The 14,596-nt window shown below is 48.6% G+C and overlaps 1 protein-coding gene across 5 annotated transcripts in view; it reads left to right on the forward strand.

Moving 5' to 3' along the window:
- The window catches only part of pag1 (phosphoprotein membrane anchor with glycosphingolipid microdomains 1), a 344,956-nt gene that overhangs the window by 261,400 nt on the left and 68,960 nt on the right, over positions 1–14,596 (forward strand). For 4 of the 5 annotated variants that reach the window (XM_072467488.1, XM_072467489.1, XM_072467487.1 and 1 more), the window contains one exon: positions 9,231–9,285. In XM_072467488.1, coding sequence (XP_072323589.1) covers positions 9,231–9,285 — 55 coding nt within the window. The remainder of the gene's footprint in view (positions 1–9,230; positions 9,286–14,596) is intronic. The other variant, XM_072467491.1, reaches the window with a different exon arrangement.

Here is a 14,596-nt window from a genome sequence, read left to right on the forward strand (position 1 = left end):
AATAGAATCCCTACAGTGCAGAGGACGCCATTTGGCCCATCAAGCCTGCGCTGACCCTCCGAGAGAGCACCCTACTTGGCCCGCACCCCCGCCCTATCCTCGTAAACCCACCTAACCTTTGGATTCTTAAGGGGCAATTTTAGCACGGACAATCCACCCAACCTGCACACCTTTGGACTGTGGAAGGAAACCGGAGCACCTGGAGGATACCCATGCAAACACCACACAATCACCCAAGGGCTAATGAACCGGGTCCCTTGCACTGAGGCAGCAGTGCTGAGCACTGTGCTGCCATGCTGCCCCATAATTTACAAATTTATCATTTTGTAAATGTCCTGCCATTACCTCCTTAAAAATGGATGCTGACAGATGTGAGGCTAACTGGCATATTGTTTCCTGCTTTCTGTCTCCTATCTTGAATTATGGCATTACATTTCCAATTTTCCAATCCACTGGAAATCTCCCTTGGATCTAGGGAATTTTTGAAAGATCACAACTAATGCATCTCCCACCTCTGCAGCCATTTTTTTTCACACCCGAAGGGTGCATTCCATCAGGCCTTGAGGACTTGTCAGCTTCCAGCTATAATGTTTTTCCCAGTACCTTTTCCGTAGTCATTGTGATTGTATTACGTTCCTCCCTTCCATTTTTCTTTTCATTAAAAAATAATCTTGGGATTTTTTATGCCTTCCACAACGAAACACAAAATAACTTATCCAATGGTTCCACCATTTCTTTGATTCCCATTATTAATGTCCCCGTCTTTCCCTCTAAGGGACCAATGCTCACTTTAGTTACTCTTTCCCATCCTTACTTTTTAAGTTCTTTGCTTGTTTCAAAAATATGTCGAAACTTCTGATCTATCATTAAACTTTGTAGTACTTTACTCATAGTATGCTTTTCTTTCAATTTGATAGTATCCTTAACTTGCTTAGCCATAGATGGCACATCCTTCTTAAAGAGTCTTTCTATCTTGGAAGAATGTATCTTTTTTGAGAATTAGGAAATATCTCTTTAAATATTTGCTACTGCTCCTATACTGTCCTACCTTTTAACCTATTTTCTAGATTCACTTTAGCTAACTCTGACTTCATACCCTTGAAATTGCCTTTAGGTTTCAGGCACTAATCTTAAACCCACACTTCTCACCCTGAAACTGATTGTGAAATTCTATCATGTTATGGTAGAACATATAGTTTCCTTCGTCATGACACCATTAGCGAATACTCTTTCATGGCACATTATCAGGTCAAATATAGCCTGTTCCTTGGATGGCATTAGAATATAAAGCTCCAAGAAACTGTCTTGAATACACACTATGATTCAACCCCTAGGCTCCATTTGCCAAATTGTCCAATCTATATTAAGAATAAAATCTCCTTTGATTGTTGCAGCACCGTTCCTGCAAGTCCTAATTATATTTTCCATGTACTCCATCCAATGTTGTAGCTATTGTTAGGGAGCCCATAAACTACTCCCACAGGTGGCATGGTAGCACAGTGGTTAGCACTGATGCTTCACAGTGCCAGGGACCCAGGTTCGATACCCGGTTTGGAGCGGAGTTCTGTGCGGTGTCTGCATGTTCTCCCCGTGTCTGCGGGGGTTTCCTCTGGGTGCTCTGGTATCCTCCCACAAGCCCTGAAAGACATGCTTGTTAGGTGAATTGGACATTCTACATTCTGAATTCTTCCTCCATGTACCTGAACAGGCCCCGGAGTGTGGAGACTAGGGAATTTTCATAGTAACTTCATTGCAGTGTTAATGTAAGCCTACTTGTGACACTAATTATTAATAATCACAATAAAGATTATTATGATTATTTTTATTACAGATGATCTCTACCCAAACTAATTACAGATGATCTCGACCCAAACTTGATTTTCAGAACTAAGGTCATCTCTCTCACCTGCACTAATATCAGCCTTGATTAAGAGAGCAACCTCACCACTTTTTTCTAGCTCCATGTTGTTCCTTAGTGCCAAACCCCCCTGAATAATTAGGTCCTTGCCTTGGTCACCTTGCAAACATGTCTCTGAAATGGCTATGCGGTCATACTTATTTATTTATATTTGAGCTACTAATTAATTAGCTTTGTTGGAAATGTTGCATGCATTCAGATACAGAGACTTTAATCCAGTCTGTTTACCATTCTCGTAAACTCTTACCTCGGGCGTCATTCTCCGACCCCCCCGCCTGGTTGGAGAATCGCCGGGGGCTGCCGTGAATCCCGCCCACGCTGGTTGCCGAAGTCTCCGGTACCGGATATTCGGCGGGGGCGGGAATCGGGTCGCGCCAGTTGGCGGGCCCCCCGCTGGATTCTCCGGCCCGGATGGGCCGAAGTCCCGCCGATAAATTGCCTGTCCCGCCGGCGTGGATTAAACCACCTTTTGAACGGCGGGACAAGGCGGCGTGGGCGGGCTCCGGGGTCCTGGGGGGGGCGCGGGGCGATCTGACCCCGGGGGGGGTGCCCCCACGGTGGCCTGGCCCGCGATCTGGGCCCACCGATCCGCGGGTGGGCCTGTGCCGTGGGGGCACTCTTTCCCTTCCGCCTCCGCCACGGTCTCCACCATGGCGGAGGCAGAAGAGACTCCCTCCACTGCGCATGCGCGGGAAACTTTCAGCGGCCGCTGACGCTCCCACGCATGCGCCGCCCAGACATGTCATTTCCGCGCCAGCTGGCGGGGCAACAAAGGCCGTTTCCTTCAGCTGGCGGGGCAGAAATTCCTCCGGCGTCGGCCTAGCCCCTCAATGTTGGGGCTCGGCCCCCAAAGATGCGGAGCATTCCGCACCTTTGGGGCGGCGCGATGCCCGTCTGATTGGCGCCATTTTGGGCGCCAGTCGGCGGACATCGCGCCGTTTCGGGAGAATTTCGCCCCTTATTTTTGGTGTACTCTTAGGTTTGTAGCCTCTCTCCCTTCTTGCCACATTCTGGTTACCATTACCCATATCTGTACCTTGCTTTAATGCTTTGTCCTTTCTCTTTATTTTACCACATCTCCCCTCATAGGATCCCTCTCTTTACCCTCCTCCCCCCCCCCACCCCCCAATCACTTCCACTTTTAATTTAACGTTCTTTCCACTGCCTTAGTTATATGACTAATTGCTAAAGATGCTGTCACAGGCGTTGATTACACTGGCCCTGAAGAAGGGGAAGGATCCACTGGAGTGTGGGTCATACACGCCCATCTCGTTGCTGAATACGGACCTGAAAGTATTGGCAAAGGTGTTGGTGGGTAGGGTGGACGGGTGTGTGCCAGAGGTGGTCTCTGAGGATCAAACAGGTTTAGTGAAGGGTAGGCAGCTCTCCACTAACATCATGTGGCTGTTAAATGTCGTTATGACTCCATCAGGGGGCGGGCGCTACAGGTTATTGTTTCTATGGACGCAGAGAAGGCTTTCGACCGGGTGGAGTGGGGGTACTTGTTTGAAATTTTGGGAAGGTTTGGGTTTGGGCCGAAGTTTGTGGCATGGGTGCATCTTTTGCATGCATCTCCGGTGGCAAGCGAGCTTACGAACGAGATGAGTTCACCGGACTTTGGGTTACATAGGGGAATGAGGCAGGGATGCCGCTATCACCATTGCGAATCGTTGGCGATTGAACCTTTGGCCCTTTGGAGGTCTGCTGAGTGGCAAGAGATTGGGAGAGGGGGCAGGGAGCACCGGGTGTCATTGTACGCAGACGACCTGTTGTTATTTGTGTCGGAGCCGCTGGAGAGTATGGGCAGGATCATGGGCTTATTAGAGAGGTTTGGGGTCTTCTCCAGGCATAAGCTGAACATTGGGAAGAGCGATGTGTTTCTGGTGAAAGTGGCAAGACGGGAGGCCAATTTAGCTGCACTACAGTTCAAGGTAGCTGGAGAGAGGTTTAGGTATTTGGGGATTCAGGTGACATGGGAATGGGCCACAATGCACAGGTGGAATTTGACAGCATTAGTGGAGGGGGTTAAGGGGGATTTGAAGAGGTAGGACTTGTTGCACTTGAAGTTGGCAGGGAAGGGTGCAGGTGGTGAAGATGAATGTGCTGCCAAGGTTCCAGTTTGTCTATCAGACCCTCCCGATCTTTCTCCCTAAGGCTTTCGTCCGGAGGGTGGAGGCACTGATCTTGGAGTGTATATGGCCGGGGAGGTGCCAAGGGTAAAGAGGGCTCTGCTTTGTGGGGTTGGCGCTCACAAACCTGATGCATTATTTTTGGGGGGGAGGTGGAGTTGGTCAGGTTAGAAGAGGAGTCCTGCAGGGGATCCAGACTGAGGGCCATGGTGATGACCCTGTTGCCTTTACCTCTGGGGAAGTATACAGGGCGTCTGGTGGTACAATCGACGGGCAGGGTGTGGAACCAGTTCAGGAGGCATTTTAAGTTGGAAAAAATGTCGGTGTGCCATTGTGTAGGAACCAGAGGTTCAAGACTGGGGAGACGGATGGGATGTAGGGAAAGAGGAGGAAGGCGGGATTGGAGCAAGTTGAGGACATGTTCGTGGAGGGGAAGTTTGCGGGACTGGACAGGCTGCGGGAGAGGTTTGAGCTGCCGAAGGGCAGTGAGTTTAGGTTTTTGCAAATGCGAAAGGAGTGGAGGGCATTCCCCAAGCTACCGGAGTACACACTGTTGGAGCAACTACTGCTTCCTGATGACTTGTGAGAGGGCAGGGTTGGAGATATATATGGGTGGTTGGGGGAGCAGGGTGGGGCGCAGGTGGTAAGGATCACGAGTAACTGGGAGGGAGAGTTGGGAGGGAAATGGGTTGGGGCTGTGGTGCGAGGCAAAGCGGCGGGTGAACTCAAACTCCTCCTGCACGAGGATGAGCTTGATTCAGTTCAAGGTGATGCACAGGGTGCAGATGACCTGGGCGAGGATGAATGGGTTCTTCCAGTGGGTGGCCAATGGGTTAGAGAGATTTGGGCGGGGACTGGCTAATCATGAGCATATGTTCTGGGGCTGTGAGAACCTCAAGAGTTATTGGGGGGCTGTGTTGGAATGCTAGCCAAGATAGTGGGGGTGAAGATCAAGCCAGACACTATGGTGGTGATATTTGGGGTCTCAGGTGCCGGAGCTTCTGAAGGGGGTGGGGGCTGATGTTGAGGCCTTCGCCTCTCTGATAGCTCGGCGAAGGATCCTGTTAAATTGGAGGTGGGACATGTCACTGGGCTTGGTTGGGGAATTTGTATGACTTTCTCCGGCTGGAGAAGATTAAGGGCAGGATTCTCCGTTGCCTGACGCCAAAATCTTATCCGGCGATTGGGCGGAGAATCCCCGTTTGTGACCGAATCGGGGTCAGCGCCGTTTTTCCGCCCCCTCCAAATCGGCGTCATCTAGGAGCGTGCCCCATGCCGTTGCAACGGCGTCAGCGCGTCGCTTTGAGGCCCTCCCCCGATGGTCCGCACCCGATGGGCCAAATTCACGACCACGCGGGTCGCATGTGGTCTGAGTTTTCATAAACCCGGCATGGCAGCTGCAGATTTTGTCCAGCGCCGCAATAGTCGGGGGTGGAGCTGTGCTGCTGGCAGGAGTGGCTTCGGAGAGGGCTGGGGGGACTGGTGGGGGTGGTCCGGGGGTGGCGAGGGGTGGTCCAGGGGGACACTATTTGGCCGGTCCAGTCCACGCTCGGCCAGCGCCATGTTGTACGGCACGACCGCTGCAGGGCGTCACCGCGCACACTTTCCCGGCAATTCTCCGGCCGTTTATGTCGGGAACGCTGGGAGTTTTACCTGTCGCTGCTGCTAGCCCCCCGCCAGGCGGAGCATCGGTGCGGGGGTGCCGCCAACCTTTTCATTGTAAAACTAGACACGTCCTCCGGGCATAGCCTCAAAATTGTAGAATCCAGCCCTAAGTTCAAGTTGAGGAGGTCAAAGGAGGATTTCGAGTTGCGATGGAGGCTGTTCAAGGTGCTATTTGAGAAGTTACTTGTCATGGGGGGAGGGGAGGGGATAATAGGGAAAAAAATTATACAAACTGTTGATTGTGATTTGATGGACTGTGTATTTTGCACTTTGTTGATGATACATGTGTTTGGAATTAAATACGTTTTTTAAAAAGCTATACAGCTAGCTCGAACACTGGTCCCAGCACAATTCAGCTGAAAACTGTCCCAATGGTACAGTACCCACTTTCCCCAATACTGGTGCCTGAGCCCCATGAATCGAACCCCATTTCTCCCACACCTAGCTTTGAGCCATGCATTCAACTCTTCTAATCATATTTACCCTGCACCAATTCAACTTGTGACTCGGGTGGTAATCAGCAATTATTAAATTTGTGGTTCTGTTTTTTATTTTGGCCCTCAGCTGCTAATAATCTCTAAGAATCCCACCAGGGCAGATGGTGGAATTTGAATTCAATAAAAAATCTGGAATGAAAAGTCTAACGATGACCATAAAACCATTGTCGTAAAATCTCATCAGGTTCACTAATGTCCTTTAGGGAAGGAAATCTGTCACCCTTACCTAGTCTGGCCCTCGTGACTCCAGACCCACAGCAAAGTGGTTGACTCTTAAATGCTCTCAGGGATGGCAAATAAATGCTGGCACAGCCAGCGACACCTACATTCCATAAACAAATTTTTCAAAAGCAGAACCTCGCTCTTAATCTATTCAATGTTATTGGTACCCACATGGACCACCACAACTGGATCCACCCCATCCCACTGCAAGTGCCTATCCATCCGCGAGCAGATGTCCCAAACCCTCACCGGATGAATGGCAAGTTGAGGTGGAGAGCAAAAGTTCTACCAATTCCTCCCCTTGCATCTAGATAAGACACCAGAGGACAATAGTGCTTCTGGAGCTGTACTTCATCAAATGATCATTTTCTTCGATGGAGAGAAGGGAAGGGAAGAAAATAGGTGAGAAAAATCCAAATTTCGGCGTGACCTGATCATCATTTAGTTACTGAATGAAATTATATTATGCCCCCATGTTTCATTTCAAGTTTAATCAAGTTATCTGTCAAGCCTTTTCCCCAATGAACTGCCTTGCTATTAAATTGCATTCTTCTGCAGTATAGAACAGCTTCTTAGAGTGCTGCTATCCAATTATGTGACTATAATGAGGAGAATATTTTCGTAATGCGCTTCACTAATTGGGCTGTGGAATTTAAGAAATAGAACAGTTCTGAACCTTAGCTACCTGGTTTGTACATTAGAAAAGGGAGCAAGACAATTTAATTTTAATTATCCACTAAGAATGCTCATTGCAGAAAGAGCTTGTAACCTAGATTTTCATGTTGTCTTCTAGTTATATTTATTACATTACACGCAGAAGATTAAAGAGCTGACCTAGAAAGGACTGTCTTCTAGTAATTCTCCAGCAATTTATAGGCAGTCCTTGAAATCGGCCCTGAACAGAAATTGAAAGCCTATGTCTACAATACTCTCTGTTTTGAGGTTGCCTATACAGACTTTGCAGTTTGTATAGGCAAGTCTGGGTATAGTGCAGCCAGGATCTAAGCAGATATTGACATCTCCAAACTGATTATTTAGAAGCTTATCATTGACTTTTTGCTAAGGTTTGTGCATCTATCTAATGTAAAGCGTCAGCGTATAATATATTCTTTAAGTGGAGTATTTTATTCAAAATCCATGATTTTCAGGACATAACATCTAATAACTGAATTGTTCAAGTTGCTCCTATTTCTTTGGCACTAAATGAGTAGGCTTTATTGTTTTTTTTTAAACATACATAGAATTTAGAGCGCAGAAACAGACCATTCAACCCAACAGTTTTATGATTTTTGTGAGCCTTCTCCCACCTGTCTTCATCTCACCCTATCAGCATATCCTTCTAATACTTTCTTCTCTGTATAATGATTAGCCCCATTCCCATGACTGTCTGCACCTTGGGGCAGATGTTGAATTAAAGCAGCTACAAGCAGAACAGGCTGGAGATTCTGTGACGAGTCACTCACATCCTGACTTCATCAAAGCCTTTTAACCATCTGTAATCTCAGATAAGGCATGTGATGGAATACTCACCATATCTCCATTAACTCTCACCATCGCCACTTGGATTCTATTCCTTCTTTGTTACTAGGTCATCATTCTAGAATTCCCTACTTCATCTAACAGAAAAAATACTGTTACATAGACTGAAGTATTCCAAGGAGACGCTACACAACCAACTTCTTGGTTGGGAGGTTGTGTGGGGGGTGGGGGGAGAGAATGTGATGTTATCAATTTCAGACCAATATACGGCCTCTGATATGCCTAATATACCGCCAGATGTCCAAACACAGTGGCACAGTGGTTAGCACTGCTGCCGCACAATGCAAAGGACAAAGGTTCAATTCCAGCCTCAGATGACTATCTGTGTGGAGTTTGCACATTCACCCTGTGTCTGCGTGGGTTTCCTCCAGGTGCTCCGGTTTCCTCCCACAGTCCAAAGATGTGCAGGTTAAGTGGATTGGCCACGCTAATTTGCCCCTTAATGTCCAAATGGTTGGGTGGGGTTACTGGGTTGTGGGGATTGGGTGGGGTCATGGGTCTCGTTAGGGTGCTCATTCCAACGGCTGGTGCAGATGTGATGGGCCATATGGCCTCCGTTTGCACTGTAGGGATTCTATCTGTGTAATTACACATTATCATTCATCATACTCTGTGCACTCTCCAAAAATTGTGCCTATATTTGTTAGTATATTTGTGTTGAGGGAGAGTTAATAATGTAACATTAGTCAACTCCTCAGCTTTGCAATACCTTGCAGCTACCCAAGGCTGTGGGCGTGTTTATGACCAACAGCGATACTGCTGTGTGACTATCAGGAAATAGTCTCCGAACAGAATCGGAAGGGCAGTGCTGGCTTTTTGTGGTTCCTTAACGCCATCACTCGTGTGACAAATGACAATTTAATAATGTGTTCTGACTAGAGACTGTAGATTGAGTGATTTTATAAACCTGACATTGGAAGTGATTACAGACCTTGATTGCAGGAGACAATTCCCAAGGATGAACTCTGGAGTAATGTTGGCAGCTTCTCTTTATTACTTTGGACATATCTTTCCTGGCCCATAAAGTCTCTTGGTAAGGTGGTTTGGGATCATTGGTACAGCTGATATGTTCAGGTTGTACTTTGTGATACATTATGTAGCACTCAAACAAGCGTATTTCATTTTAATGTGCAAATTACTCAAATGTCATGGGTCAACGAGGAGTGAAGGGTAACTGCTATATTTTAAAATGCTGTCTTGTTCAAACATGTCATATGTACATTTATAGCCGAATTAATGATGCAAATGCCTTTCTATTAGCAGAGACCTGGACACTGCTGAGCTGAATGGGGACATTGAGAATCTAATGAGCGTGGTACGTGTTATACAATTAGTTACTTTATTTCAAAATCTACCAAGACGATAGCAATGTAGCCACTAAAAATCCACATTTTGCTTTGGCATCCTTTCATGTGTAAATGCTAACTTTAGTTTGTCTGGAGGATTCTAGATATTTTAAAATATCGGGGAGTAATGCAAATGATATCCTTCACTAGAAGCATTTGCTTACTTCTCTTTTTATGCTTTCTAAGAATGTCAAAATCAGAGTGTCCATTTCAATATCAAACTTTTATATGCCAAAATCCAGTAGAACATTCTGGCATATAGGAAGGATATCCTGTGTTTTAAAGCACTGAGTAGACCTCAACTGATTAGGAGCGGGGTGGGGGGTGGTCGTGTGGTGGTTTAAGCATCAACGATCAACTGTAAAAACGCAAATGGCTGGAGTGAGAGCAGGAAAAGGTGTAGCTATGATTGGCTGTAGAACAGCAACTGACAGAGAAAGGGAATGTGTAATTGCAGGAACAATGATCGCAGGAGAGAGGTTATCTGTAATTGGAGGGTTAGTGAGTGCAGGAGAGAGGGCTCTAATGAATGGAGGAGTAGCAAGCCTGAGTGGTGAGGGGAAAAGGGTAGGTGTGTCTGCAATTGAATAGTCCATGGAGAAAAGAGCAGGAAGCAATGAGCCTGACGAGGCCTCGAGTGGACTGTGCTTCAGAAGCTGAGAGCACTTTGGTTTCATTGGACGGCACGGTAGCACAGCAGTTATCACTGTTTCTTCACAGTGTCAGGGTCCCGGGTTTGATTCCCGCTTGGGTCACTGTGCGGAGTCTGCACGTTCTCCCCGTGTCTGCGTGGGTTTCCTCCGGGTGCTCCGGTTTCCTCCCACAAGTCCTGAAAGACGGTTTGTTAGGTGAATTGGATATTCTGAATTCTCTCCCCGTGTACCTGAACAGGCGCCGGAGTGTGGCAACTAGGGGCTTTTCACAGTAACTTCATTGCAGCCTACTTGTAACAATAATACTTAATGTAAGCCTACTAGTGCAAAAGTAAAGATTATAATTATCATTGTTGGTCAAGTGTTGTGGGAAGTGGAGAGAGATTCGGCAGGGCGGGGGGGGGGGGGGGGGGGGGAGGGAAATGCCCTGGTAGCCAGTTGGCCTCTGAACAGAGGGGCTGATCTGGCTGGATGTAATAGGACCCGTTGAGCATCTGGTTGCCGGCTTTGGATTCGAGCCAAACTCTAGCATTTTCCCCATTCAGCCGCACTCAATGGCCCAGACACTACCTGGAGCCAAATGGGCCGCAAAAAAAACACAGAAACTCAAAATCATTCCAATGGGCATTGTCAATCATGGTCAGAAAATTCTTTGCCTCAGATCGTGTGTATTTCTCAAAGGATTTCGTCACAGTGAAAGCCGAATACTTTCTGGCAAGTTTATGATGCAGATTGTATTCTTGATAATGAATATGAAATGTGGCCAATGAACATCTCCTTCAGCATTGACTCACCCGTATGTACTATCCTGTAAGCCACAGGTTAATTGAGGGTGCCTAAATAATAGATGAGACACCAGAGTAAGAAAAAGCTATCACATCTTTGGCAAGATGAATGGATTTTTAAGGCTTTTTATGATCTAAATCCAGACTTTCTTTTTTTTTTAACAAACAATTTTATTGAGGTATTTTAGGCATATCGAAAAAGTGACATTGTACAGTACAAAAACAAAGAAGTCAAGACACAAATTAAACATAGTGCAAACCACGGCTCTGTTCATGCAAGGACCTGCCTCAATATCCCCCTACTCTACTCTACTCTACCCTAGCGCCCCCCCCCCCCCCCTCTCCTTCCTGCTGACACTTACTCCTCTGCGAAGAAGTCAATAAATGGCTGCCACCTTCAGGCGAACCCTAGTAGCGAACCTCTCAAGGCGAACTTGACTTTCTCGATGCCAAGAAAGCTCGTCATGTCCGATAGCCATACCTCAGCCCTCCATGCTAGCAGTATTTGTCGCAGGGCTACCAGGGAAGCAAAGGCCTGAACGGCGGCCCCTCTCTCTTTCTGGACTCCCGGGTCCTCCGAAACCCCAAAGATTGCCACCTCAGGGCTCATTGCACCCCAGTTTTCAGTACCCGGGACATGACATCTGCAAATTCCTGCCAATACCCCCTGAGTTTAGGGCACAACCAGAACATGTGTACATGGTTAGCCAGCCCTCCGGCGCATCTAGCACACTTGTCCTCCAGCCCGAAGAATTTGCTCATCCTGGCCACCGTCATGTGGGCCCGGTGCACGACCTTAAACTGGATCTGGTTGAGCCTGGCGCATGTTGCAGTCGTGTTTCTAAGTCCAGACTTTCAAGCTGCATGCATCTTCCCCTCCTTTCATGTTCCACTGAAAGTTCAAGCTCTTATGCCAGGAGGGAAAGTTAACAGTCTAGGTGTGGGATATATGTAAGGAGAGATAGAATGAGATGGAAGAGAGATAGAATGTAGTCAATGAGCAGAGAGCTGGAATCGGATGTGTGGAGAGGAGAATTGGAACCAGTAAGGAATAGAGATGGAAAGGGACCGTCAAGGAAAGGGAGAATAGGACCAGCAAGAGGAGAGTAGTATTCGCTCCAAGGTGCCAGCTTGTGGGTTATGCAGCTATCCACGCATTGAAGTAAACAGGTCGCTTACAATTTTGTGGAAATTCAGTGAATTTTAAAATGCAAGTTGTTCCTGGACAATGAGTAGTTTTCAGAGCGGTTTGGAGCCCATGCAGTACAAAGAAAGTTTGGAAGGAACATTTGTGCTGAGGTCAAGAATGGCACTTTAAAATACAAATCCTATTATTTCTGTTAGTCGTCATTAAAGTGGGAGCAAAGTACCATGGCGAGTGGAAATTGCAGATCATTCCAGTGTGCTCTTAACCGGCAAAACCGTGTAGTAAAGCTGAGGTGTTCAATTCCCATGAACTAATTGGAAGTCAGCTGCTTCCATTTGTGCGCACCATTGTCAAAGAGTATATCAGACGACTAGGTCTGCTTGCATTCATAAAATCTCTACAGTGCAGAAGGAAGCCATTGGGCCTGTCGAGTCTGCACCTACTCTGGGAAAGAGAACCTTACCTAGGCCTATGCCCCGATGCTATCCCCATAACCTGACCTAACCTTTTGGACACTAAGGAGCAATTTAGCATGGCCAATCCACCTAACCTGTACATCTTTTTTTTTAAAAATAATTTTTATTAAAGGTTTTCATAAAATATCAATAACAAAATGAGAAAGAAAAAAGAACCCAACAGGGTTAAGTACAAAACACAATCTAAAAAAGCAACTCCCCAAAACCCTCCCCCCCCCCCCTGTACATAAATAATAAATTAACATTAACACCCCCTCAGACCCTCCAGTGTAAATAACATAAACAAAAATAAAGTAAACCCCCCCCCCCACCCACCCCGAGCTGCTGTTGCCATTGACCAATGTCTATCGTTCTGCCAGAAAGTCTAAGAACGGTTGCCACCGCCTAAAGAATCCTTGTACCGACCCTCTCAAGGCGAATTTCACCCTCTCCAATTTAATGAACCCCGCCATATCGCTGATCCAGGATTCCACGCTTGGGGGCCTCGCATCTTTCCACTGAAGGAGAATTCTTCGCCGGGCTACCAGGGACGCAAAGGCCAGAATTCCGGCCTCTTTCGCCTCCTGCACACCCGGCTCCTCTGCCACCCCAAATATTGCGAGCCCCTAGCCCGGTCTGACCCTGGATCCTACCACCCTCGACACCGTCCTCACTACGCCCTTCCAAAATTCCTCCAGCGCGGGGCATGCCCAGTCAATATGGGTGTGATTTGCTGGGCTCCCTGAGCACGTAACACACCTGTCCTCACTCCCAAAGAACCGGCTCATCCTTGTCCCGGTCATGTGTGCCCTGTGCAGCACCTTAAACTGTATGAGGCTGAGCCTCGCGCACGAAGAGGAAGAATTCACCCTCCCTAGGGCATCTGCCCACGTCCCCTCTTCGGTCTCCTCTCCCAACTCCTCCTCCCACTTACCTTTCAACTCCACCACCGAGGCCTCCTCCTCCTCCTGCATCACCTGGTTAGTTCCGAGATCTTCCCCACTCCAACCCACCCCCCCCCCCGAGAGCACCCTGTCCTGTACTGTGTGTGGCAGTAGCTGCTGGAATTCCACCACCTGCCGCCTGGCAAATGCCCTTACCTGTAAGTACCTGAAGGTGTTCCCCGGGGAGAGCCCGTACTTCTCCTCCAGTTCACCCAAGCTCGCGAACTTCCCGTCCACAAACCGGTCCCCCAACTTTCGTATCCCTGCCCTGTGCCACCCGGAAAACCCTCCACCTGTTCTTCCTGGGGCGAACCGGTGATTCCCCCGTAATGGGGTCCACGCCGAGGCCATGACTTCCCCCCCCCCCCCTATGCCGCTTCCACTGCCCCCAGATTTTGAGGGCCGCCACCACACACGGGCTCGTGGTATACCTCCTTGGAGGGAGCGGCAGCGGCGCCGTTGCCAGTGCCCCCAGACTCGTACCCACACAGGACGCGGTCTCCAGCCTCTTCCATGCAGCCCCCTCCCCCTCCAACACCCACTTGCGCACCATTGTCGCATTGGCGGCCCAGGAGTACCCACAGCGCTTGGGCAGCGCCAGCCCCCCCCTATCTCTACTCCGCTCCAGGAACACCCTTCTCACCCTCGGAGTCCCTCGCGCCCACACAAACCCCATTATACTCCTGTTAACCCGCCTGAAAAAAGCCTTCGGGATAAACACGGGGAGGCACTGGAACAGGAACAAAAACTTTGGGAGCACCGTCATTTTGATTGACTGCACCCTACCTGCCAAGGACAGCGGCAACGCGTCCCACCTCTTGAACTCCTCCTCCATTTGCTCCACCAGCTTTGTAAAGTTAAGCCTATGCAGGGCCCCCCAGCTCCTGGCCACCTGGACCCCCAAAAACTCCTCTCCGCCCTTTTTAGTGGGAGCTCGCCAATCCCCCTTTCCTGGTCCCCTAGCTGAACTACGAACAGCTCGCTCTTCCCCATATTGAGCATGTACCCCGAAAAGTCCCCAAATTCCTTAAGGATCCTCATTACCTCTGGCAATCCTCCCACCGGGTCCACCACATACAGCAGCAGGTCGTCCGCATAAAGCTACACCCTATGCTCCTCCCCACCCCGCACCAACCCCCTCCAGTTCCTCGACTCTCTCAGTGCCATAGCCAGGGGTTCAATCGCCAGTGCGAAGAGCAGGGGGGACGGGGACACCCCTGTCTCGTCCCTCGGTGCAACCGAAAGTACTCGGACCTCCTCCTATTTGTGGCCACGCTCGCCATCGGGACCTCGTAC

This window comes from Scyliorhinus torazame, chromosome 11 (assembly GCF_047496885.1).
Source record: "Scyliorhinus torazame isolate Kashiwa2021f chromosome 11, sScyTor2.1, whole genome shotgun sequence".
NCBI classification, from domain to species: domain Eukaryota; kingdom Metazoa; phylum Chordata; class Chondrichthyes; order Carcharhiniformes; family Scyliorhinidae; genus Scyliorhinus; species Scyliorhinus torazame.